This window comes from Anomaloglossus baeobatrachus, chromosome 12 (assembly GCF_048569485.1).
Source record: "Anomaloglossus baeobatrachus isolate aAnoBae1 chromosome 12, aAnoBae1.hap1, whole genome shotgun sequence".
Taxonomy (NCBI): Eukaryota; Metazoa; Chordata; class Amphibia; order Anura; family Aromobatidae; genus Anomaloglossus; species Anomaloglossus baeobatrachus.
The window spans coordinates 8,748,812-8,773,894 of NC_134364.1; the positions used below are offsets into that span (position 1 = coordinate 8,748,812).

The 25,083-nt window shown below is 51.8% G+C and overlaps 1 protein-coding gene across 1 annotated transcript in view; it reads left to right on the forward strand.

The window, feature by feature from the left end:
* Nucleotides 1-25,083, forward strand: part of SPATA7 (spermatogenesis associated 7) — a 65,399-nt gene that overhangs the window by 34,838 nt on the left and 5,478 nt on the right. Inside the window, exons 7-10 of the mRNA XM_075331061.1 lie at nt 7,621-8,029; nt 8,286-8,340; nt 14,986-15,062; nt 15,187-15,225. Of these exons, the coding sequence (XP_075187176.1) occupies nt 7,621-8,029; nt 8,286-8,340; nt 14,986-15,062; nt 15,187-15,225 (580 nt within the window). The remainder of the gene's footprint in view (nt 1-7,620; nt 8,030-8,285; nt 8,341-14,985; nt 15,063-15,186; nt 15,226-25,083) is intronic.

Genomic DNA, 25,083 nt, shown 5'->3' on the forward strand with positions numbered 1-25,083 from the left:
GGCTGCGGAGGTGTCGGGGGCTGCGGAGGTTTCGGGCCGGGGGGGCTGCGGAGGTGTCGGGCGTGGGGGGGCGGCTGCGGAGGTGTCGGGGCGCTGCGGAGGTGTCGGGCCGGGGGGGCTGCGGAGGTGTCGGGCGTGGGGGGGGGCGGCTGCGGAGGTGTCGGGGCGGCTGCGGAGGTGTCGGGGCGGCTGCGGAGGTGTCGGGGCGGGGGGGGGGGGGCTGCGGAGGTGTCGGGCGTGGGGGGGCGGCTGCGGAGGTGTCGGGGCGGCTGCGGAGGTGTCGGGGCGGCTGCGGAGGTGTCGGGCGGCTGCGGAGGTGTCGGGGCGGCTGCGGAGGTGTCGGGGGGCTGCGGAGGTGTCGGGGGGCTGCGGAGGTGTCGGGGGGCTGCGGAGGTGTCGGGGCGGGGGGACTGCGGAGGTGTCGGGGCGGCTGCGGAGGTGTCAGGGGGGCTGCGGAGGTGTCAAACGTGGGGGTGGGGGCGCTGCGGAGGTGTCGGGGCGGGGGGGCTGTGGAGGTGGGGGGCGCTGCGGAGGTGTCGGGGGGGCTGCGGAGGTGTCGGGTGTGGGGGTGGGGCGCGCTGCGGAGGTGTCGGGGCGGGGGGGGGCTGCGGAGGTGTCGGGGGTGGGGGGCGCTGCGGAGGTGTCAGGGCGGGTGTCGGGCGGCTGCGGAGGTGTCGGGGCGGCTGCGGAGGTGTCGGGGCGCCTGCGGAGGTGTCGGGGCGGCTGCGGAGGTGTCGGGGCGGCTGCGGAGGTGTCAGGGCGTGGGGCTGCGGAGGTGTCGGGCGTGGGGGTGGGGGGCGCTGCGGAGGTGTCCAGGGCGGGGGGGCTGTGGAGGTGTCGGGCGTGGGGGGGCGCTGCGGAGGTGTCGGGCGTGGGGTGGGGGGGCGCTGCGGAGGTGTCGGGCGTGGGGGGCGCTGCGGAGGTGTCGGGCGTGGGGGTGGGGGGGCGCTGTGGAGGTGTCAGGGCGGGGGGGCTGCAGAGGTGTCAGGCGTGGGGGGCGCTGCGAGGTGTCGGGCGTGGGGGGCGCTGCGGAAGTGTCGGGGCGGGGGGAGGCTGCGGAGGTGTGGGGGCGGCGGGATGCCTTTGTAGTACTGTTTATTATTTTTGGTTTCTTTTTTGTCTAGATTTACTTCACTTTAAATGAGAAATCATTTGGTGAAATGAAAGGGTCGCAAACTTTGGCAAAACAGTGTACGTTCCGAAAAGAGTTTGTGCTTGCCCGGGTTATGAGCGTATCAAGCTCTAGGTAGAAAATCCCCCTTGCATTTGTAATGCCACCTTTGCTGTAGCCCCCTTATTGTGAAAGACGTCTGTTCGTAGCCCCCCAGGCTTCGCTTACTAAACATACAGTGCCACATGCCAGGCAGTGACTAGTAAAGCCCCCCGGATGTGTTAGATGCTCCTGGATCTGTGCGGCTCGGAGCATTGTGGAGCCTGGATACGTCGTACTGGACTCAGCTCAAAAAGTGGGGACAAGTACAGTAAGCAAGAGCGGATAAAGGGAGGGCCGCGGGGTCCTGGGTAGTTTAGTAGGCGAGGTTGGTGTATGTGTGTGGTGAGATGTGTGCTGAGGGTGGTATATGTACCAGACTTGTGTGTGTTTAGGGTGATTATGTGGCGAGGTTGTTGTATGTGTGGTGAGATGTGTGCTGAGGGTGGTATATATACCAGACTTGTGTGTGGTTAGGGTGATTATGTGGGAGGTTGATGTGTGTGTGGTGAGATGTGTGCTGAGGGTGGTATATGTACCAGACTTGTGTGTGTTTAGGGTGATTATGTGGTGAGGTTGTTGTATGTGTGGTGAGATGTGTGCTGAGGGTGGTATATGTACCAGACTTGTGTGTGTTTAGGGTGATTATGTGGTGAGGTTGGTGTATGTGTGGTGAGATGTGTGCTGAGGGCGGTATATGTACCAGACTTGTGTGTGTTTAGGGTGATTATGTGGTGAGGTTGTTGTATGTGTGGTGAGATGTGTGCTGAGGGTGGTATATGTACCAGACTTGTGTGTGTTTAGGGTGATTATGTGGGAGGTTGGTGTATGTGTCGTGAGATGTGTGCTGAGGGTGGTATATGTACCAGACTTGTGTGTGTTTAGGGTGATTATGTGGTGAGGTTGGTGTATGTGTGGTGAGATGTGTGCTGAGGGCGGTATATGTTCCAGACTTGTGTGTGTTTAGGGTGATTATGTGGGAGGTTGGTGTATGTGTCGTGAGATGTGTGCTGAGGGTGGTATATGTACCAGACTTGTGTGTGTTTAGGGTGATTATGTGGTGAGGTTGGTGTGTGTGTGGTGAGATGTGTGCTGAGGGTGGTATATGTACCAGACTTGTGTGTGTTTAGGGTGATTATGTGGTGAGGTTGGTGTGTGTGTGGTGAGATGTGTGCTGAGGGTGGTATATGTACCAGACTTGTGTGTGTTTAGGGTGATTATGTGGTGAGGTTGGTGTGTGTGTGGTGAGATGTGTGCTGAGGGTGGTATATGTACCAGACTTGTGTGTGTTTAGGGTGATTATGTGATGAGGTTGGTGTGTGTGTGGTGAGATGTGTGCTGAGGGTGGTATATGTACCAGACTTGTGTGTGTTTAGGGCGATTATGTGGTGAGGTTGGTGTGTGTGTGGTGAGATGTGTGCTGAGGCTGGTATATGTACCAGACTTGTGTGTGTTTAGGGTGATTATGTGGCGAGATTGGTGTGTGTGTGGTGAGATGTGTGCTGAGGGTGGTATATGTACCAGACTTGTGTGTGTTTAGGGCGATTATGTGGTGAGGTTGGTGTGTGTGTGGTGAGATGTGTGCTGAGGGTGGTATATGTACCAGACTTGTGTGTGTTTAGGGCGATTATGTGGTGAGGTTGGTGTATGTGTGGTGAGATGTGTGCTGAGGGTGGTATATGTACCAGACTTGTGTGTGTTTAGGGCGATTATGTGGTGAGGTTGGTGTATGTGTGGTGAGATGTGTGCTGAGGGTGGTATATGTACCAGACTTGTGTGTGTTTAGGGTGATTATGTGGTGAGGTTGGTGTATGTGTGGTGAGATGTGTGCTGAGGGTGGTATATGTACCAGACTTGTGTGTGTTTAGGGTGATTATGTGGGAGGTTGGTGTATGTGTGGTGAGATGTGTGCTGAGGGTGGTATATGTACCAGACTTGTGTGTGTTTAGGGTGATTATGTGGTGAGGTTGGTGTGTGTGTGGTGAGATGTGTGCTGAGGGTGGTATATGTACCAGACTTGTGTGTGTTTAGGGCGATTATGTGGTGAGGTTGGTGTGTGTGTGGTGAGATGTGTGCTGAGGCTGGTATATGTACCAGACTTGTGTGTGTTTAGGGTGATTATGTGGCGAGATTGGTGTATGTGTGGTGAGATGTGTGCTGAGGGTGGTATATATACCAGACTTGTGTGTGTTTAGGGTGATTATGTGGTGAGGTTGGTGTGTGTGTGGTGAGATGTGTGCTGAGGGTGGTATATGTACCAGACTTGTGTGTGTTTAGGGTGATTATGTGGGAGGTTGGTGTGTGTGTGGTGAGATGTGTGCTGAGGGTGGTATATGTACCAGACCTGTGTGTGTTTAGGGTGATTATGTGGGAGGTTGGTGTATGTGTGGTGAGATGTGTGCTGAGGGTGGTATATGTACCAGACCTGTGTGTGTTTAGGGTGATTATGTGGGAGGTTGGTGTAAGTGTGGTGAGATGTGTGCTGAGGGTGGTATATGTACCAGACTTGTGTGTGTTTAGGGTGATTATGTGGTGAGGTTGGTGTGTGTGTGGTGAGATGTGTGCTGAGGGTGGTATATGTACCAGACTTGTGTGTGTTTAGGGCGATTATGTGGTGAGGTTGGTGTGTGTGTGGTGAGATGTGTGCTGAGGGTGGTATATGTACCAGACTTGTGTGTGTTTAGGGCGATTATGTGGTGAGGTTGGTGTATGTGTGGTGAGATGTGTGCTGAGGGAGGTATATGTACCAGACTTGTGTGTGTTTAGGGCGATTATGTGGTGAGGTTGGTGTGTGTGTGGTGAGAGGTGTGCTGAGGGTGGTATATGTACCAGACTTGTGTGTGTTTAGGGCGATTATGTGGTGAGGTTGGTGTATGTGTGGTGAGATGTGTGCTGAGGGTGGTATATGTACCAGACTTGTGTGTGTTTAGGGTGATTATGTGGTGAGGTTGTTGTATGTGTGGTGAGATGTGTGCTGAGGGTGGTATATGTACCAGACTTGTGTGTGTTTAGGCGATTATGTGGTGAGGTGTGTATGTGTGGTGAGATGTGTGCTGAGGTGTAATGTAATGTTGTACCAGACTTATGTGTGTGTTTAGTGATGTGTGGTGAGTTGTGTATGAGATTATGTGTGATATGTGCTGCTGAGTTGTATATGTCGACTTGTGTGTTTAGGGTATTATGCGAGTTGTGTATGTGTGGAGATGTGTGCTGAGGTGTATATGTACCAGACTTGTGTGTGTTTAGGTGATTATGTGGTGAGGTGTGTGGTGTGAGATGTGCTGAGGTATATCGTACCAGACTTGTGTGTGTTTAGGGCGATTATGTGGTGAGGTTGGTGTATGTGTGGTGAGATGTGTGCTGAGGGTGGTATATGTACCAGACTTGTGTGTGTTTAGGGCTGATTATGTGGTGAGGTTGGTGTATGTGTGGTGAGATGTGTGCTGAGGGTGGTATATGTACCAGACTTGTGTGTGTTTAGGGTGATTATGTGGTGAGGTTGTTGTATGTGTGGTGAGATGTGTGCTGAGGGTGGTATATGTACCAGACTTGTGTGTGTTTAGGGCGATTATGTGGTGAGGTTGATGTGTGTGTGGTGAGATGTGTGCTGAGGGTGGTATATGTACCAGACTTGTGTGTGTTTAGGGTGATTATGTGGTGAGGTTGTTGTTGTGTGGTGAGATGTGTGCTGAGGTGGTATATGTACCAGACTTGTGTGTGTTTAGGGCGATTATGTGGTGAGGTTGGTGTATGTGTGGTGAGATGTGTGCTGAGGGTGGTATATGTACCAGACTTGTGTGTGTTTAGGGCGATTATGTGGTGAGGTTGTTGTATGTGTGGTGAGATGTGTGCTGAGGGTGGTATATGTACCAGACTTGTGTGTGTTTAGGGCGATTATGTGGTGAGGTTGTTGTATGTGTGGTGAAGATGTGTGCTGAGGGTGGTATATGTACCAGACTTGTGTGTGTTTAGGGCGATTATGTGGTGAGGTTGGTGTATGTGTGGTGAGATGTGTGCTGAGGGTGGTATATGTACCAGACTTGTGTGTGTTAGGGCGATTATGTGGTGAGGTTGGTGTGTGTGTGTGGTGAGATGTGTGCTGAGGGTGGTATATGTACCAGACTTGTGTGTGTTTAGGGCGATTATGTGGTGAGGTTGGTGTATGTGTGGTGAGATGTGTGCTGAGGGTGGTATATGTACCAGACTTGTGTGTGTTTAGGGTGATTATGTGGTGAGGTTGGTGTATGTGTGGTGAGATGTGTGCTGAGGGTGGTATATGTACCAGACTTGTGTGTGTTTAGGGTGATTATGTGGTGAGGTTGGTGTGTGTGTGGTGAGATGTGTACTGAGGGTGGTATATGTACCAGACTTGTGTGTGTTAGGGTGATTATGTGGCGAGGTTGGTGTATGTGTGGTGAGATGTGTGCTGAGGGTGGTATATGTACCAGACTTGTGTGTGTTTAGGGCGATTATGTGGTGAGGTTGGTGTATGTGGTGAGATGTGTGCTGAGGGTGGTGTATGTATACAGACTTGTGTGTGTTTAGGGTGATTATGTGGTGAGGTTGGTGTATGTGTGGTGAGATGTGTGCTGAGGGTGGTATATGTACCAGACTTGTGTGTGTTTAGGGTGATTATGTGGTGAGGTTGGTGTGTGTGTGGTGAGATGTGTGCTGAGGGTGGTATATGTACCAGACTTGTGTGTGTTTAGGGTGATTATGTGGCGAGGTTGGTGTATGTGTGGTGAGATGTGTGCTGAGGGTGGTATATGTACCAGACTTGTGTGTGTTTAGGGTGATTATGTGGCGAGGTTGGTGTATGTGTGGTGAGATGTGTGCTGAGGGTGGTATATGTACCAGACTTGTGTGTGTTTAGGGTGATTATGTGGTGAGGTTGGTGTATGTGTGGTGAGAGGTGTGCTGAGGGTGGTATATGTACCAGACTTGTGTGTGTTTAGGGTGATTATGTGGTGAGGTTGGTGTGTGTGTGGTGAGATGTGTGCTGAGGGTGGTATATGTACCAGACTTGTGTGTGTTTAGGGTGATTATGTGGTGAGGTTGGTGTGTGTGTGGTGAGATGTGTGCTGAGGGTGGTATATGTACCAGACTTGTGTGTGTTTACAGTGATTATGTGGTGAGGTTGGTGTGTGTGTGGTGAGATGTGTGCTGAGGGTGGTATATGTGTTCAAGCATGTGGTAGTGTGTGCAGCATTTTGTGTGTGTGTTCATATCCCCGAGTGTGGTGAGTATCCCATGTCGGGGCCCCACCTTAGTAACTGTACGGTATATACTCTTTGGCGGCATCGCTCTCATTCTTTAAGTCCTCCTTGTTCACATCTGGCAGCTGCCAATTTGCCCCTAACACTTTTCGTTTCACTTTTTCCCCATCATGTAGATAGGGGCAAAATTAATTGTTAAATTGGAACACGCGGGGTTAAAATTTCGCCTCACAACATAGCACCCGGCGCTGCCCGGGATAGTAACTGTCTCTTTGTTTCTCTCCCATTCTCTATCTGTCTCCCCCTCTGTATATATCTCTCTGTCTCTATCTCTTTTTCTGTCTGTCTCTTTCCCTGTCTGTCTCTGACTGTCTCTGTCTCTTTTTCCGTCTATCTCTTTCCCTGTTTGTCTATCTATCTTTGTTACTTTCTCTGTCTGTCTCTTTCCCTGTGTCTGTCTCTTTCCCTGTGTCTGTCTCTTTCCCTGTGTCTGTCTCTTTCCCTGTCCGTCTGTTTCCCTGTGTCTGTCTCTTTTTCTGTGTCTGTCTCTTAACATGTCTCTCTCTTTCCCTCTCTTTCCCTGTCAGTCTGTCTCTTTGTCTGTCTCTTTGTGTCTATCTCTTACCCTGTCTGTGTCTGCCTCTTTCCCTCTCTGTGTCTGCCTCTTTCCCTGGCTGCATTGTGACACGCCAACATTCCATATAAGGGCGTGGCTGCGCATTCTTCTGAAGTTCTGGCTGCACTGTAGCTCCGAGCTCCATTCGCTTTAATGGAGGCAGTTTTTTTGGCGAATAACTGTAAAGCGCGGGGTTAAAATTTCCCCTCAAAACATAGCCTATGACGCTCTCTGGGTCCAGACGTGTGCAAATTTTGTATTTATTTTCTGAAAATGAGAAATGGTGAAAATAACAGAACAATGCACAAATAATGCAAAGGAAACCAGGTCATCATCATTTACACACAACAATAATAATGTTTTATCTCTGGAAGATTCAGACATGAATATTTTGTGGATCCTGGTCGTCCCCTCCCGGGCCGTGCCCCATTATAATCTGCTTTTCTATCACCACTGCTTGCTGTCAGTGATGGGAAACAATACAAAGATCTTGGATTAATGATGAATAAAGCACAGTCTTTACAAACATCACAAAATAATAATTAATAGAAATGTTTTGTTTTTTCTGTTTCTCGCAGGTGTTGAGCCGTCGTCTCCTCTCCTCAGACTCTCCCCATATTCAGACCCTGGACCCCTTTGCTCCCCCAGCTCCTTCCTCTCCTCTCCCCGACACCTCCAGTCTCCAGGCGGGCACACAGGCCGGATGCAGGCACGGCCCCCCGAGTTCTTCACACTCCACAGCGCCCTCAGTGACGCCACCTCCTGGACCAGTCCCTGCAAATTTCAGGACAAAAAGGGCAAGACCTGTAGCGGGGACCTGCTGGAGAAACACTCCCATCATTTCACCAGCAAGGAGCGGCCATTCACCCCCCGCACCCTGAAGACCCAGGCCAAGTCCGCACTGGCGCAATCTCGTTATTACACCCCACCAAGGCATAAAAGGAGGGGTGCAGCGGCGGTGGCAGCCACTCAAACAGATCTCAGCAGGTAAAGGATGATGGTCCAGCCGGAGAGGAGGCATCAGCAGCATGTAATATAATAAGTACAACCCCCGAATAGACTGCTCACTGCATTCTTAGCGTAATCTCCGGGCTGCTAAATGTTCAATACCTGCACCTTGGGTTACAACGAGCATGTTTACTGGCGGGGGGGTGGGGGGTGGGGGGTGCAGAGGAGGACTCTGGAGAACGCGGGGAATCTAATGTCATTGGTTTTTACAGGGTTGTTTTTGCTTTTTCCCCAGTTTTCGGGACATATTACAAACACCAGAGCGAGATTCCTCACCAATCACAGATCTGGTAAGTGGAGGATGATGTATAGCACCGAGCAATTACATTATCTACCATACATGCCCTGCAGAGGTGTGGGCAGAGCTGAGGGCAGGTGGAGGGCAGGAGCTGAGGTGTGGGGCAGGTGGATGGGGCAGGAGCTGAGGTGTGGGGCAGGTGGATGGGGCAGGAGCTGAGGTGTGGGGCAGGTGGATGGGGCAGGAGGCAGGAGCTGGGGTGTGGGGCAGGAGCTGAGGTGTGGGTCAGGAGCTGGGGTGTGGGGCAGGAGCTGGGGTGTGGGGCAGGAGCTGAGGTGTGGGGCAGGAGCTGAGGTGTGGGGCAGGAGCTGAGGTGTGGGGCAGGTGGATGGGGCAGGAGCTGAGGTGTGGGGCAGGTGGATGGGGCAGGGGCAGGAGCTGAGGTGTGGGGCAGGAGCTGGGGTGTGGGGCAGGAGCTGAGGTGTGGGGCAGGAGCTGAGGTGTGTGGGAGTAGGAGCTGGGGTGTGGGGCAGGAGCTGGGGTGTGGGGCAGGAGCTGGGGTGTGGGGCAGGAGCTGAGGTGTGGGGCAGGAGCTGAGGTGTGGGGCAGGAGCTGAGGTGTGGGGCAGGAGCTGAGGTGTGGGGCAGGAGCTGAGGTGTGGGGCAGGTGGATGGGGCAGGAGCTGGGGTGTGGGGCAGGAGCTGAGGTGTGGGGCAGGTGGATGGAGCAGGGGCAGGAGCTGAGGTGTGGGGCAGGAGCTGGGGTGTGGGGCAGGTGGATGGAGCAGGGGCAGGAGCTGAGGTGTGGGGCAGGAGCTGGGGTGTGGGGCAGGAGCTGAGGTGTGGGGCAGGAGCTGAGGTGTGGGGCAGGAGCTGAGGTGTGGGGCAGGTGGATGGGGCAGGAGCTGAGGTGTGGGGCAGGTGGATGGGGCAGGAGCTGAGGTGTGGGGTAGGTGGATGGAGCAGGGGCAGGAGCTGAGGTGTGGGGTAGGTGGATGGAGCAGGGGCAGGAGCTGAGGTGTGGGGCAGGTGGATGGAGCAGGAGCAGGGGCAGGACCTGGGGTGTGGGGCAGGTGGATGGAGCAGGGGCAGGAGCTGGGGTGTGGGGCAGGTGGATGGGGCAGGAGCTGGGGTGTGGGGCAGGTGGATGGGGCAGGAGCTGGAGTATGGGGCAGGAGCTGAGGTGTGGGGCAGGTGGATGGAGCAGGGGCAGGAGCTGAGGTGTGGGGCAGGTGGATGGGGCAGGTGGATGGGGCAGAAGCTGAGGTGTGGGGCAGGTGGATGGGGCAGGAGCTGAGGTGTGGGGCAGGTGGATGGACTAGGGGCAGGAGCTGAGGTGTGGGGCAGGTGGATGGACTAGGGGCAGGAGCTGAGGTGTGGGGCAGGTGGATGGGCAGGAGCTGAGGTGTGGGGCAGGTGGATGGGGCAGGAGCTGAGGTGTGGGGCAGGTGGATGGGGCAGGAGCTGAGGTGTGGGGCAGGTGGATGGACTAGGGGCAGGAGCTGAGGTGTGGGGCAGGTGGATGGACTAGGGGCAGGAGCTGAGGTGTGGGGCAGGTGGATGGACTAGGGGCAGGAGCTGAGGTGTGGGGCAGGTGGATGGACTAGGGGCAGGAGCTGAGGTGTGGGGCAGGTGGATGGACTAGGGGCAGGAGCTGAGGTGTGGGGCAGGTGGATGGACTAGGGGCAGGAGCTGAGGTGTGGGGCAGGTGGATGGACTAGGGGCAGGAGCTGAGGTGTGGGGCAGGTGGATGACTAGGGGCAGGAGCTGAGGTGTGGGGCAGGTGGATGACTAGGGGCAGGAGCTGAGGTGTGGGGCAGGTGGATGGACTAGGGGCAGGAGCTGAGGTGTGGGGCAGGTGGATGGACTAGGGGCAGGAGCTGAGGTGTGGGGCAGGAGCTGAGGTGTGGGGCAGGTGGATGGACTAGGGGCAGGAGCTGAGGTGTGGGGCAGGTGGATGACTAGGGGCAGGAGCTGAGGTGTGGGGCAGGTGGATGGGGCAGGAGCTGAGGTGTGGGGCAGGTGGATGGGGCAGGAGCTGAGGTGTGGGGCAGGTGGATGGGGCAGGAGCTGAGGTGTGGGGCAGGTGGATGGGGCAGGAGCTGAGGTGTGGGGCAGGAGCTGAGGTGTGGGGCAGGAGCTGAGGTGTGGGGCAGGTGGATGGGGCAGGAGCTGAGTGTGGGGCAGGTGGATGGGGCAGGAGCTGAGGTGTGGGGCAGGTGGATGGGGCAGGAGCTGAGGTGTGGGGCAGGTGGATGGGGCAGGAGCTGAGGTGTGGGGCAGGTGGATGGGGCAGGAGCTGAGGTGTGGGGCAGGTGGATGGGCAGGAGCAGAGGTGTGGGGCAGGTGGATGGGGCAGGAGCAGAGGTGTGGGGCAGGTGGATGGGGCAGGAGCAGAGGTGTGGGGCAGGTGGATGGGGCAGGAGCAGAGGTGTGGGGCAGGTGGATGGGGCAGGAGCAGAGGTGTGGGGCAGGTGGATGGGGCAGGAGCTGAGTCTGTTGCACTGAAACTTATATTAAATTGAAATATTTAACACTAGAACTACTGGACTCGTGACACCTATATAGAAATACATGGTGCAAATTAGTAAATGACTACCTCAGTAGTTCGAGTGTTAAGTCATGAGTTTTTGAAGTAGAAATGACCAGATTAACAATGCATAGTTGCAGAATGTGAAGCCCTGTCCTCGCGCTGTGTGTAAAGCTGAAGCCCTGTCCTCGCGCTGTGTGTAAAGCTGAAGCCCTGTCCTCGCGCTGTGTGTAAAGCTGAAGCCCTGTCCTCGCGCTGTGTGTAAAGCTGAAGCCCTGTCCTCGCGCTGTGTGTAAAGCTGAAGCCCTGTCCTCGCGCTGTGTGTAAAGCTGAAGCCCTGTCCTCGCGCTGTGTGTAAAGCTGAAGCCCTGTCCTCGCGCTGTGTGTAAAGCTGAAGCCCTGTCCTCGCGCTGTGTGTAAAGCTGAAGCCCTGTCCTCGCGCTGTGTGTAAAGCTGAAGCCCTGTCCTCGCGCTGTGTGTAAAGCTGAAGCCCTGTCCTCGCGCTGTGTGTAAAGCTGAAGCCCTGTCCTCGCGCTGTGTGTAAAGCTGAAGCCCTGTCCTCGCGCTGTGTGTAAAGCTGAAGCTCTGTCCTCGCGCTGTGTGTAAAGCTGAAGCTCTGTCCTCGCGCTGTGTGTAAAGCTGAAGCCCTGTCCTCGCGCTGTGTGTAAAGCTGAAGCCCTGTCCTCGCGCTGTGTGTAAAGCTGAAGCCCTGTCCTCGCGCTGTGTGTAAAGCTGAAGCCCTGTCCTCGCGCTGTGTGTAAAGCTGAAGCCCTGTCCTCGCGCTGTGTTTGTTGTGTTTGTAAAGCTGAAGACTTTATCATTTACAACATGTAATAAAAGCTACATTGTGGCAGTTACATTAGTGATATGCGCCCGAGCTGCGGCTTCCCCGGAGAAGATGGAGCCGAGCGATGACAATCGTGTGTGGTTTTGTGTGCTGTGAGCCGGACTTGTAGCTACAATTCGGGGTAATAAGTCCTCACCCAGTTCCTATTTATATTTTCTAAGACTGGAAATTGTTTTCCCTCTTCTTTTTTTATTCTATATTTATCCTGACCTGTGACCTCTTATTTGTGATTGGTAACGATTGATATTAGCAGCTGATCTGACCCACCTTTTATTTTTTCCTTCTGTTTTGTTCTCCTTATTGTATTTTAAACACTGACAAAAATGTTATACATGGCTCATCCAAGTCAAAATTCGTTATGTATGACTTTTGTATTGTATCTATATACATAATTGCCTTATTCTGTCTTGCTCCAAAATGACGTCATTACAGTGACAACTGTCGCATTGCCGGCTTGGCTCCGCCCCCCAGGACTACTCCTCCTATTATAGCCCTCTGTGAGGCGTGCGCAGCATGGGGGATGGAGCACGATGTGGGTGTACACCCTCCCCCCAAAACACACACACGCACCCCACTTACACAAACTGTGCAACACACACACACACAACACTGCAGACACACAGCGCTCCACAAACGCAACACACACAGCACAACACAAACAACACCGCTCTCACACCCCCAACACCCAGAACATTTACAGCGCCCTACACAAATACTGGCAACTACACACAACAACATATATATATATATATATGCGTTAGAATCGGATCACCTTCTAGTGTAAAGTAAAAAGCAAAAAACAACCATATATAAAGCTGTATGTATGTATGTCCACTAAAGGAATCCACACCGTCGCATGTAGAATCACAAAATTTTGCACAGACGCTTCATGTGACCCAGGGAAACTTTGTAGACTGTTTTGACTGGAAAAATGAACCCCGCGCTTTACAGTTACTCACCAAAAAACATGCCTCCATTAAAGTAAATGGAGCCTGCAACTACTTGTTTTAATAGCAGCTGTTGCTATAGGAACAAAAGACATTGTTAGTATAAGAAGCTTATGTGTGAGGTAATAAGATGTCAGTGGAGAGACGGATAGAGAGAGACAGACACAGACGGGGAAAGAGAGACAGATATATATATATATATATAATTTATTTATTATATAATATATATATAGAGAGAGAGAGACAGACTGATACAAAGATAGATAGAAATAGACAGACAGAGACATAGAGACAGCGACTGGGAGAGAGACAGTCACTGTTCACATTTGTAAAGGTGCTGCCAGCCCAGTTTGAAGTCAGGTTAGTACCAGCAAGGGAACCCCTGTTTCATTCTGTTTTCTTTTAGATATAGAGATTACAGAAATTAGAGATATAAATGCCTGGCATTACCCGGAGTAATAATATTTTTATATATTATATATATATTTATATTATATATATATATATTTAGTTTGGACACAGCTTCTCATTCAAAGAGTTTTGTTTATTTTCATGACTCTGAAAATTGTAGATTCACAATGAAGGCATCAAAACTATGAAGTAACACATGTGGAGTGAAATACTTAACAAAAAAGTGTGAAACAACTGAAAATATGTCTTATATTCCAGGTTCTTCACAGTAGCCACCTTTTGCTTTGATTTCTGCTTTGCACACTCTTGGCATTCTCTCGATGAGCTTCAGGAGGCAGTCACCGGAAATGGTTTTCCAACAGTCTTGAAGGAGTTCCCAGAGATGCTTAGCACTTGTTGGCACTTTTGCCTTCACTCTGTGGTCCAGCTCACCCCAAACCATCTCGATTGGGTTCAGGTCTGGTGGCTGTGGAGGCCAGGTCATCTGGCGTAGCATCCCATCACTCTCCTTCTTAGTCACATAGCCCTTACACAGCCTGGAGGGGTGCTTGGGGTCAATTTCCTGTTGAAACATAAATCATGTTCCAACTAAACGCAAACCGGATGGAATAGCATGCCGCTGCAAGATGCTGTGGTAGCCATGCTGGTTCAGTATGCCTTCAATTGTGAATAAATCCCCAACAGTGTCACCAGCAAAGCCCCCCCACACCATCACACCTCCTCCTCCATGCTTCACGGTGGGAACCAGGTATGTAGAGTCCATCTGTTCACCTTTTCTACAAAGACACGGTGGTTGGATTCAAAGATCTCAGATTTGGACTCATCAGACCAAAGCACAGATTTCCACTAGTCTAATGTCCATTCCTTGTGTCCTCTTCTGCTTGTTGCCTGTCCTTAGCAGTGGTTTCCTAGCAGCTATGTTACCATGAAGACTGCTGCACAAAGTCTCCTCTTAACAGTTGTTCTAGAGATGTGTCTGCTGCTAGACCTCTGTGTGGCATTGACCTGGTCTCTAATCTGAGCTGCTGTTAACCTGCGATTTCTGAGGCTGGTGACTCGGATAAACTTATCCTCTGCAGCAGAGGTGACTCTTGGTCTTCCTTTCCTGGGGTGGTCCTCATGTGAGCCAGTTTCTTTGTAGCGTTTGATGGTTTTTGCCACTGCACTTGGGGAGACTTTCAAAGTTTTCCCAATTTTTCGGACTGACTGACCTTCATTTCTTAAAGTAATGATGGGCGCTCGTTTTTCTTTACTTAGAATTTGTATTATGGCAAGAAAAAAAGCAGCTAACAGTCTATTCAGTAGGACTATCTGCTGTATCCACCAGACTTCTGCACAACACAACTGATGGTCCCAACCCCATTTATAAGGCAAGAAATCCCACTTGTTAAACCTGACAGGGCGCACCTGTGAAGTGAAGACCATTTCCGGTGACTACCTCTTGTAGCTCATCAAGAGAATGCCAAGAGTGTGCAAAGCAGGAATCACAGCAAAAGGCGGCGACTGTGAAGAACCTAGAATAGAAGACATATTTTCAGTTGTTTCACACTTTTTTGTTAAGTATTTCATTCCACATGTGATAATTCATAGTTTTGATGCCTTCAATGTGATTCTACAATTTACAGTCATGAAAATAATAAACTTTGTTGAGAAGGTGTGTCCAAACTGTACTGTATTTCATATCATTACGTATATATGTATATGTCTATATATATATATATATATATATATATATATATATATATATACCGTATATATATATATATACACCGTATATATGTGTGTGTGTGTAAAAAATGATAATTATATAAATATTCTCCTATGGTATATAAAATGATTCTCTCCTGACCTCTCTAGATATACGGGGTATATACAGGATATACTGCAGAAGCTGTAAAAGATTCAGTGCAGAATTTGAGCTTCGGCTTTAATAGCAGAATATTATTTGTGATTGTTTCACCAGGAGAGAAATGCAGAACACTTTCCGCTGAGTGATGAGGAAGATTTTGCAGAAGAGCAGCTGCAGCCATCTCTCTCCAGGTGGGCAGACCCCTGGGGGAATAATAGGGGGGCTTCTGTAATTGCTGTATGTATTATATTCTGAGCACAGCGACCCCTGGTGGTGATTTCTAACTGCTTATTCAATGTTTTTTTGTCTTTACAGTGAATTACATTCTTCGTCTCTCCAGAAGCTTCGCTCAGAGTAAGTCTGGGGGTGCGCTTTAATAAAGGTGTGGTCAGGTTTCACAGTTTGGAGTGTCCCCACTTTTGTGCCGCTTGGTCTGTTCTTGGTCTAGATGTGGTCCATATGGTAAAATATTGCAGCACCAGAAGCACTGAGGGAAGAGGTGAGGGTGGGGAGGTGATTTCAGAGTGATATATTGAAGGTGTTTATAGAGCGGTAATTATCATATAGTCACCTGTGTAATCGAAGAGCGCGCATTGATGCTCCTGTGAGTGCAGTGCCCCTGGAGCTGGAGGACGCTGATTCCCAATGTTGATGCAGGTAAAGTCAACGGTGCAAGGTTAGCAATCATCAGTCTACATGGAGCTGGTGCTGAGGAAGGGGATGGTGGTTGGCACACCAGTATAATTGCCCCCAGAAACTAATGTGGTCCATGGAAGAGGAGTTGTTTGGGTCACTTAAAGTTTTTAAATAGTGGATGAGAACTCTTAAAGGGGTTGTCCACTACTGAACCACTAAATTATGCATAAAATGCATAATTTTTAGACACTTCACTGTATCGTATTTTTTCCAGATCTACCAAATATTACATGTCTTAGTGGGATCTGCGGCTGTAGCCCCTCATTGCACAATTTATTTTTTTAAGGATGTGCAGAATTATTAAGCAGCTTAAATGTTATTTAGTAAACGCCGTCTGTTTGAACACTACCAAATGTTTGCCACAACAGCATGACTTTTATTAATAAAACAATGTCCGCTAAATTTTTAATGGTTGTTCGATTATTCTCCAATGCCCACTTCATGCTTAATGTTTTCATACGTGTCCAGGAAGCCAAATTCCTTCAGAGCGGCCGCTCATACATATACATGGCTGGAGACCAAGCCTGAAGAAGAGCAAACTTTAACAAAGAAGCAAACTTTAACAAAATTCTTTCCGCCAAAGTATCTGAAATGAGTGCCTTGTGGAGGAGCTGATGGCTGCCCCCTTGTGGCGGCATTTGTGAGGCACAGAGACCCCCTTCATGGATTTTTAAGACCCCATGTCACTTTAGCTTTAATGCTTGAAAAAATGTTTCCTGCTGTTATTACGCATTTTATAACAAATCTCCCCCTGTGCGGAGTCTCCAGATTCTCTCAGGAGGGATTATGTTCATTGATGATATCCCCTGTTTGGTATCTCTCTTAGAAGGTAGGGAATTGTTCTGTTTATTTAAATAAAAATTATTAATATTTTTTGGAAAACTCCATGACTGGACTTGTTATAATTACAGTTACTGGCTAAATAATTCTATACAAATGTTATAATTGATTGTTTATTTTGGTCTGTATACATTTCTTTGATATCTGTTTCGCTGTTTGAATTTTGAATTATTTGTTCTTGCAAAACAGAACTAGTCCAGCCGTGTAATTATATATAATGAGTATTGTGTTGTTCTTAATAGTGGAAACTTACAGGTAACAGACTGATCTTCAAGATGTTAGTTTTCCCCATTCTCTCGTTCACACTGATGGATGCCTCCGTTCACACTGATGGATGCCTCCGTTCACACTGATGGATGCCTCCGTTCACACTGATGGATGCCTCCGTTCACACACTCCGTTCACACTGATGGATGCCTCCGTTCACACTGATGGATGCCTCCGTTCACACTGATGGATGCTTCCATTCACACACTCCGTTCACACTGATGGATGCCTCCGTTCACACTGATGGATGCCTCCGTTCACACTGATGGATGCCTCCGTTCACACACTCCGTTCACACACTCCGTTCACACTGATGGATGCTTCCGTTCACACTGATGGATGCTTCCGTTCACACTGATGGATGCTTCCGTTCACACTGATGGATGCTTCCGTTCACACTGATGGATGCTTCCGTTCACACTGATGGATGCCTCCGTTCACACTGATGGATGCCTCCGTTCACACTGATGGATGCCTCCGTTCACACTGATGGATGCCTCCGTTCACACTGATGGATGCCTCCGTTCACACTGATGGATGCCTCCGTTCACACACTCCGTTCACACTGATGGATGCCTCCGTTCACACACTCCGTTCACACTGATGGATGCCTCCGTTCACACTGATGGATGCCTCCGTTCACACTGATGGATGCCTCCGTTCACACACTCCGTTCACACTGATGGATGCCTCCGTTCACACACTCCGTTCACACTGATGGATGCCTCCGTTCACACTGATGGATGCCTCCGTTCACACACTCCGTTCACACTGATGGATGCCTCCGTTCACACACTCCGTTCACACTGATGGATGCCTCCGTTCACACTGATGGATGCCTCCGTTCACACTGATGGATGCTTCCGTTCACACTGATGGATGCCTCCGTTCACACTGATGGATGCCTCCGTTCACACACTCCGTTCACACAGATGGATGCCTCCGTTCACACACTCCGTTTACACTGATGGATGCCTCCGTTCACACACTCCGTTTACACTGATGGATGCCTCCGTTCACACACTCCGTTCACACTGATGGATGCCTCCGTTCACACTGATGGATGCCTCCCGTTCACACACTCCGTTCACACTTATGAATGCCTCCGTTCACACACTCCGTTCACACTGATGGATGCCTCCGTTCACACACTCCGTTCACACTGATGGATGCCTCCGTTCACACACTCCGTTCACACTGATGGATGCCTCCGTTCACACTGATGGATGCCTCCGTTCACACACTCCGTTCACACTCTCCGTTCACACTGATGGATGCCTCCGTTCACACACTCCGTTCACACTGATGGATGCCTCCGTTCACACACTCCGTTCACACTGATGGATGCCTCCGTTCACACTGATGGATGCCTCCGTTCACACTGATGGATGCTTCCGTTCACACTGATGGATGCCTCCGTTCACACACTCCGTTCACACTGATGGATGCCTCCGTTCACACACTCCGTTCACACTGATGGATGCCTCCGTTCACACTGATGGATGCCTCCGTTCACACTGATGGATGACTCCGTTCACACAGATGGATGCCTCCGTTCACACACTCCGTTCACACAGATGGATGCCTCCGTTCACACACTCCGTTTACACTGATGGATGCCTCCGTTCACACACTCCGTTTACACTGATGGATGCCTCCGTTCACACACTCCGTTCACACTGATGGATGCCTCCGTTCACACTGATGGATGCCTCCGTTCACACACTCCGTTCACACTTATGAATGCCTCCGTTCACACACTCCGTTCACACTGATGGATGCCTCCGTTCACACACTCCGTTCACACTGATGGATGCCTCCGTTCACACACTCCGTTCACACTGATGGATGCCTCCGTTCACACTGATGGATGCCTCCGTTCACACACTCCGTTCACACTCTCCGTTCACACTGATGGATGCCTCCGTTCACACACTCCGTTCACACTGATGGATGCCTCCGTTCACACACTCCGTTCACACTGATGGATGCCTCCGTTCACACACTCCGTTCACACTGATGGATGCCTCCGTTCACACACTCCGTTCACACTGATGGATGCCTCTGTTCACACACTCCGTTCACACTGATGGATGCCTCCGTTCACACTGATGGATGCCTCCGTTCACACTGATGGATGCCTCCGTTCACACTGATGGATGCCTCCGTTCACACTGATGGATGCCTCCGTTCACACTGATGGATGCCTCCGTTCACACTGATGGATGCCTCCGTTCACACTGATGGATGCCTCCGTTCACACACTCCGTTCACACACTCCGTTCACACAGATGGATGCCTCCGTTCACACACTCCGTTTACACTGATGGATGCCTCCGTTCACACACTCCGTTTACACTGATGGATGCCTCCGTTCACACACTCCGTTCACACTGATGGATGCCTCCGTTCACACTGATGGATGCCTCCGTTCACACACTCCGTTCACACTTATGAATGCCTCCGTTCACACACTCCGTTCACACTGATGGATGCCTCCGTTCACACACTCCGTTCACACACTCCGTTCACACTGATGGATGCCTCCGTTCACACTGATGGATGCCTCCGTTCACACACTCCGTTCACACTCTCCGTTCACACTGATGGATGCCTCCGTTCACACACTCCGTTCACACTGATGGATGCCTCTGTTCACACACTCCGTTCACACACTCCGTTCACACTGATGGATGCCTCCGTTCACACTGATGGATGCCTCCGTTCACACTGATGGATGCCTCCGTTCACACTGATGGATGCCTCTGTTCACACACTCCGTTCACACTGATGGATGCTTCCGTTCACACTGATGGATGCCTCCGTTCACACTGATGGATGCCTCCGTTCACACTGATGGATGCCTCCGTTCACACTGATGGATGCCTCCGTTCACACACTCCGTTCACACTGATGGATGCCTCCGTTCACACTGATGGATGCCTCCGTTCACACTGATGGATGCCTCCGTTCACACACTCCGTTCACACTGATGGATGCCTCCGTTCACACACTCCGTTCACACTGATGGATGCCTCCGTTCACACTGATGGATGCCTCCGTTCACACACTCCGTTCACACTGATGGATGCCTCCGTTCACACACTCCGTTCACACTGATGGATGCCTCCGTTCACACACTCCGTTCACACTGATGGATGCCTCCGTTCACACTGATGGATGCCTCCGTTCACACTGATGGATGCCTCCGTTCACACACTCCGTTCACACTGATGGATGCCTCCGTTCACACTGATGGATGCCTCCGTTCACACTGATGGATGCCTCCGTTCACACACTCCGTTCACACTGATGGATGCCTCCGTTCACACACTCCGTTCACACTGATGGATGCCTCCGTTCACACTGATGGATGCCTCCGTTCACACTGATGGATGCCTCCGTTCACACACTCCGTTCACACTGATGGATGCCTCCCGTTCACACTGATGGATGCCTCCCGTTCACACTGATGGATGCCTCCGTTCACACACTCCGTTCACACACTCCGTTCACACTGATGGATGCCTCCGTTCACACTGATGGATGCCTCCGTTCACACTCTCCGTTCACACTGATGGATGCCTCCCGTTCACACTGATGGATGCCTCCCGTTCACACTGATGGATGCCTCCGTTCACACACTCCGTTCACACTGATGGATGCCTCCGTTCACACTGATGGATGCCTCCGTTCACACTGATGGATGCCTCCGTTCACACTGATGGATGCCTCCGTTCACACTGATGGATGCCTCCGTTCACACTCTCCGTTCACACTGATGGATGCCTCCGTTCACACTGATGGATGCCTCCCGTTCACACTGATGGATGCCTCCCGTTCACACTGATGGATGCCTCCCGTTCACACTGATGGATGCCTCCCGTTCACACTGATGGATGCCTCCCGTTCACACTGATGGATGCCTCCCGTTCACACTGATGGATGCCTCCCGTTCACACTGATGGATGCCTCCCGTTCACACTGATGGATGCCTCCCGTTCACACTGATGGATGCCTCCGTTCACACACTCCGTTCACACTGATGGATGCCTCCCGTTCACACTGATGGATGCCTCCCGTTCACACTGATGGATGCCTCCCGTTCACACTGATGGATGCCTCCCGTTCACACTGATGGATGCCTCCCGTTCACACTGATGGATGCCTCCCGTTCACACTGATGGATGCCTCCCGTTCACACTGATGGATGCCTCCCGTTCACACTGATGGATGCCTCCCGTTCACACTGATGGATGCCTCCGTTCACACACTCCGTTCACACACTCCGTTCACACACTCCGTTCACACACTCCGTTCACACTGATGGATGCCTCTGTTCACACACTCCGTTCACACTGATGGATGCCTCCGTTCACACTGATGGATGCCTCCGTTCACACACTCCGTTCACACTGATGGATGCCTCCGTTCACACACTCCGTTCACACTGATGGATGCCTCCGTTCACACTGATGGATGCCTCCGTTCACACACTCCGTTCACACTGATGGATGCCTCCGTTCACACACTCCGTTCACACTGATGGATGCCTCCGTTCACACTGATGGATGCCTCCGTTCACACTGATGGATGCCTCCGTTCACACACTCCGTTCACACTGATGGATGCCTCCGTTCACACTGATGGATGCCTCCGTTCACACTGATGGATGCCTCCGTTCACACTGATGGATGCCTCCGTTCACACTGATGGATGCCTCCGTTCACACTGATGGATGCCTCCGTTCACACACTCCGTTCACACTGATGGATGCCTCCGTTCACACACTCCGTTCACACTGATGGATGCCTCCGTTCACACTGATGGATGCCTCCGTTCACACACTCCGTTCACACTCTCCGTTCACACTGATGGATGCCTCCGTTCACACTGATGGATGCCTCCGTTCACACACTCCGTTCACACTGATGGATGCCTCCCGTTCACACTGATGGATGCCTCCCGTTCACACTGATGGATGCCTCCCGTTCACACTGATGGATGCCTCCGTTCACACACTCCGTTCACACACTCCGTTCACACTGATGGATGCCTCCGTTCACACTGATGGATGCCTCCGTTCACACTCTCCGTTCACACTGATGGATGCCTCCGTTCACACTGATGGATGCCTCCCGTTCACACTGATGGATGCCTCCCGTTCACACTGATGGATGCCTCCCGTTCACACTGATGGATGCCTCCCGTTCACACACTCCGTTCACACTGATGGATGCCTCCGTTCACACTGATGGATGCCTCCGTTCACACTGATGGATGCCTCCGTTCACACTCTCCGTTCACACTGATGGATGCCTCCCGTTCACACTGATGGATGCCTCCCGTTCACACACTCCGTTCACACTGATGGATGCCTCCGTTCACACTGATGGATGCCTCCGTTCACACTGATGGATGCCTCCCGTTCACACTGATGGATGCCTCCCGTTCACACTGATGGATGCCTCCCGTTCACACTGATGGATGCCTCCCGTTCACACTGATGGATGCCTCCGTTCACACACTCCGTTCACACTGATGGATGCCTCCGTTCACACTGATGGATGCCTCCCGTTCACACTGATGGATGCCTCCCGTTCACACTGATGGATGCCTCCCGTTCACACTGATGGATGCCTCCCGTTCACACTGATGGATGCCTCCCGTTCACACTGATGGATGCCTCCCGTTCACACTGATGGATGCCTCCCGTTCACACTGATGGATGCCTCCCGTTCACACTGATGGATGCCTCCGTTCACACACTCCGTTCACACACTCCGTTCACACACTCCGTTCACACTGATGGATGCCTCTGTTCACACACTCCGTTCACACTGATGGATGCCTCCCGTTCACACTGATGGATGCCTCCCGTTCACACTGATGGATGCCTCCCGTTCACACTGATGGATGCCTCCCGTTCACACTGATGGATGCCTCCCGTTCACACTGATGGATGCCTCCCGTTCACACTGATGGATGCCTCCGTTCACACTGATGGATGCCTCCGTTCACACTGATGGATGCCTCCGTTCACACACTCCGTTCACACTGATGGATGCCTCCGTTCACACACTCCGTTCACACACTCCGTTCACACACTCCGTTCACACTGATGGATGCCTCCGTTCACACTGATGGATGCCTCCGTTCACACTGATGGATGCCTCCGTTCACACTGATGGATGCCTCCGTTCACACTGATGGATGCCTCCCGTTCACACTGATGGATGCCTCCCGTTCACACTGATGGATGCCTCCCGTTCACACTGATGGATGCCTCCCGTTCACACTGATGGATGCCTCCCGTTCACACTGATGGATGCCTCCCTTTCACACTGATGGATGCCTCCCTTTCACACTGATGGATGCCTCCCTTTCACACTGATGGATGCCTCCCTTTCACACTGATGGATGCCTCCCTTTCACACTGATGGATGCCTCCGTTCACACTGATGGATGCCTCCATTCACACACTCCGTTCACACTGATGGATGCCTCCGTTCACACTGATGGATGCCTCCGTTCACACACTCCGTTCACACTGATGGATGCCTCCCGTTCACACTGATGGATGCCTCCCGTTCACACTGATGGATGCCTCCCGTTCACACTGATGGATGCCTCCCGTTCACACTGATGGATGCCTCCCGTTCACACTGATGGATGCCTCCCGTTCACACTGATGGATGCCTCCCGTTCACACACTCCGTTCACACACTCCGTTCACACACTCCGTTCACACTGATGGATGCCTCCGTTCACACTCTCCGTTCACACTGATGGATGCCTCCGTTCACACTGATGGATGCCTTCGTTCACACACTCCGTTCACACTGATGGATGCCTCCGTTCACACTGATGGATGCCTCCGTTCACACTGATGGATGCCTCCGTTCACACTGATGGATGCCTCCGTTCACACACTCCGTTCACACTGATGGATGCCTCCGTTCACACTGATGGATGCCTCCGTTCACACACTCCGTTCACACACTCCGTTCACACTGATGGATGCCTCCGTTCACACACTCCGTTCACACTGATGGATGCCTCCGTTCACACTGATGGATGCCTCCGTTCACACTGATGGATGCCTCCGTTCACACACTCCGTTCACACTGATGGATGCCTCCGTTCACACTGATGGATGCCTCCGTTCACACACTCCGTTCACACTGATGGATGCCTCCGTTCACACTCTCCGTTCACACTGATGGATGCCTCCGTTCACACACTCCTTTCACACTGATGGATGCCTCCGTTCACACACTCCTTTCACACTGATGGATGCCTCCGTTCACACACTCCTTTCACACTGATGGATGCCTCCGTTCACACACTCCTTTCACACTGATGGATGCCTCCGTTCACACACTCCTTTCACACTGATGGATGCCTCCGTTCACACACTCCTTTCACACTGATGGATGCCCCCGTTCACACTGATGGATGCCTCCCGTTCACACTGATGGATGCCTCCCGTTCACACTGATGGATGCCTCCCGTTCACACTGATGGATGCCTCCCGTTCACACTGATGGATGCCTCCCGTTCACACTGATGGATGCCTCCCGTTCACACTGATGGATGCCTCCCGTTCACACTGATGGATGCCTCCCGTTCACACTGATGGATGCCTCCCGTTCACACTGATGGATGCCTCCCGTTCACACTGATGGATGCCTCCCGTTCACACTGATTGATGCCTCCCGTTCACACTGATTGATGCCTCCCGTTCACACTGATTGATGCCTCCCGTTCACACTGATGGATGCCTCCCGTTCACACTGATGGATGCCTCCCGTTCACACTGATGGATGCCTCCGTTCACACACTCCGTTCACACACTCCGTTCACACTGATGGATGCCTCCGTTCACACTGATGGATGCCTCCGTTCACACTGATGGATGCCTCCTTTCACACACCCCGTTCACACTGATGGATGCCTCCGGTTCACACTGATGGATGCCTCCCGTTCACACTGATGGATGCCTCCCGTTCACACTGATGGATGCCTCCCGTTCACACTGATGGATGCCTCCCGTTCCCACTGATGGATGCCTCCGTTCACACTGATGGATGCCTCCGTTCACACTGATGGATGCCTCCGTTCACACTGATGGATGCCTCCGTTCACACTGATGGATGCCTCCCGTTCACACTGATGGATGCCTCCCGTTCACACTGATGGATGCCTCCCGTTCACACTGATGGATGCCTCCCGTTCACACTGATGGATGCCTCCGTTCACACACTCCGTTCACACTGATGGATGCCTCCGTTCACACACTCCGTTCACACTGATGGATGCCTCCCGTTCACACTGATGGATGCCTCCCGTTCACACTGATGGATGCCTCCGTTCACACACTCCGTTCACACTGATGGATGCCTCCCG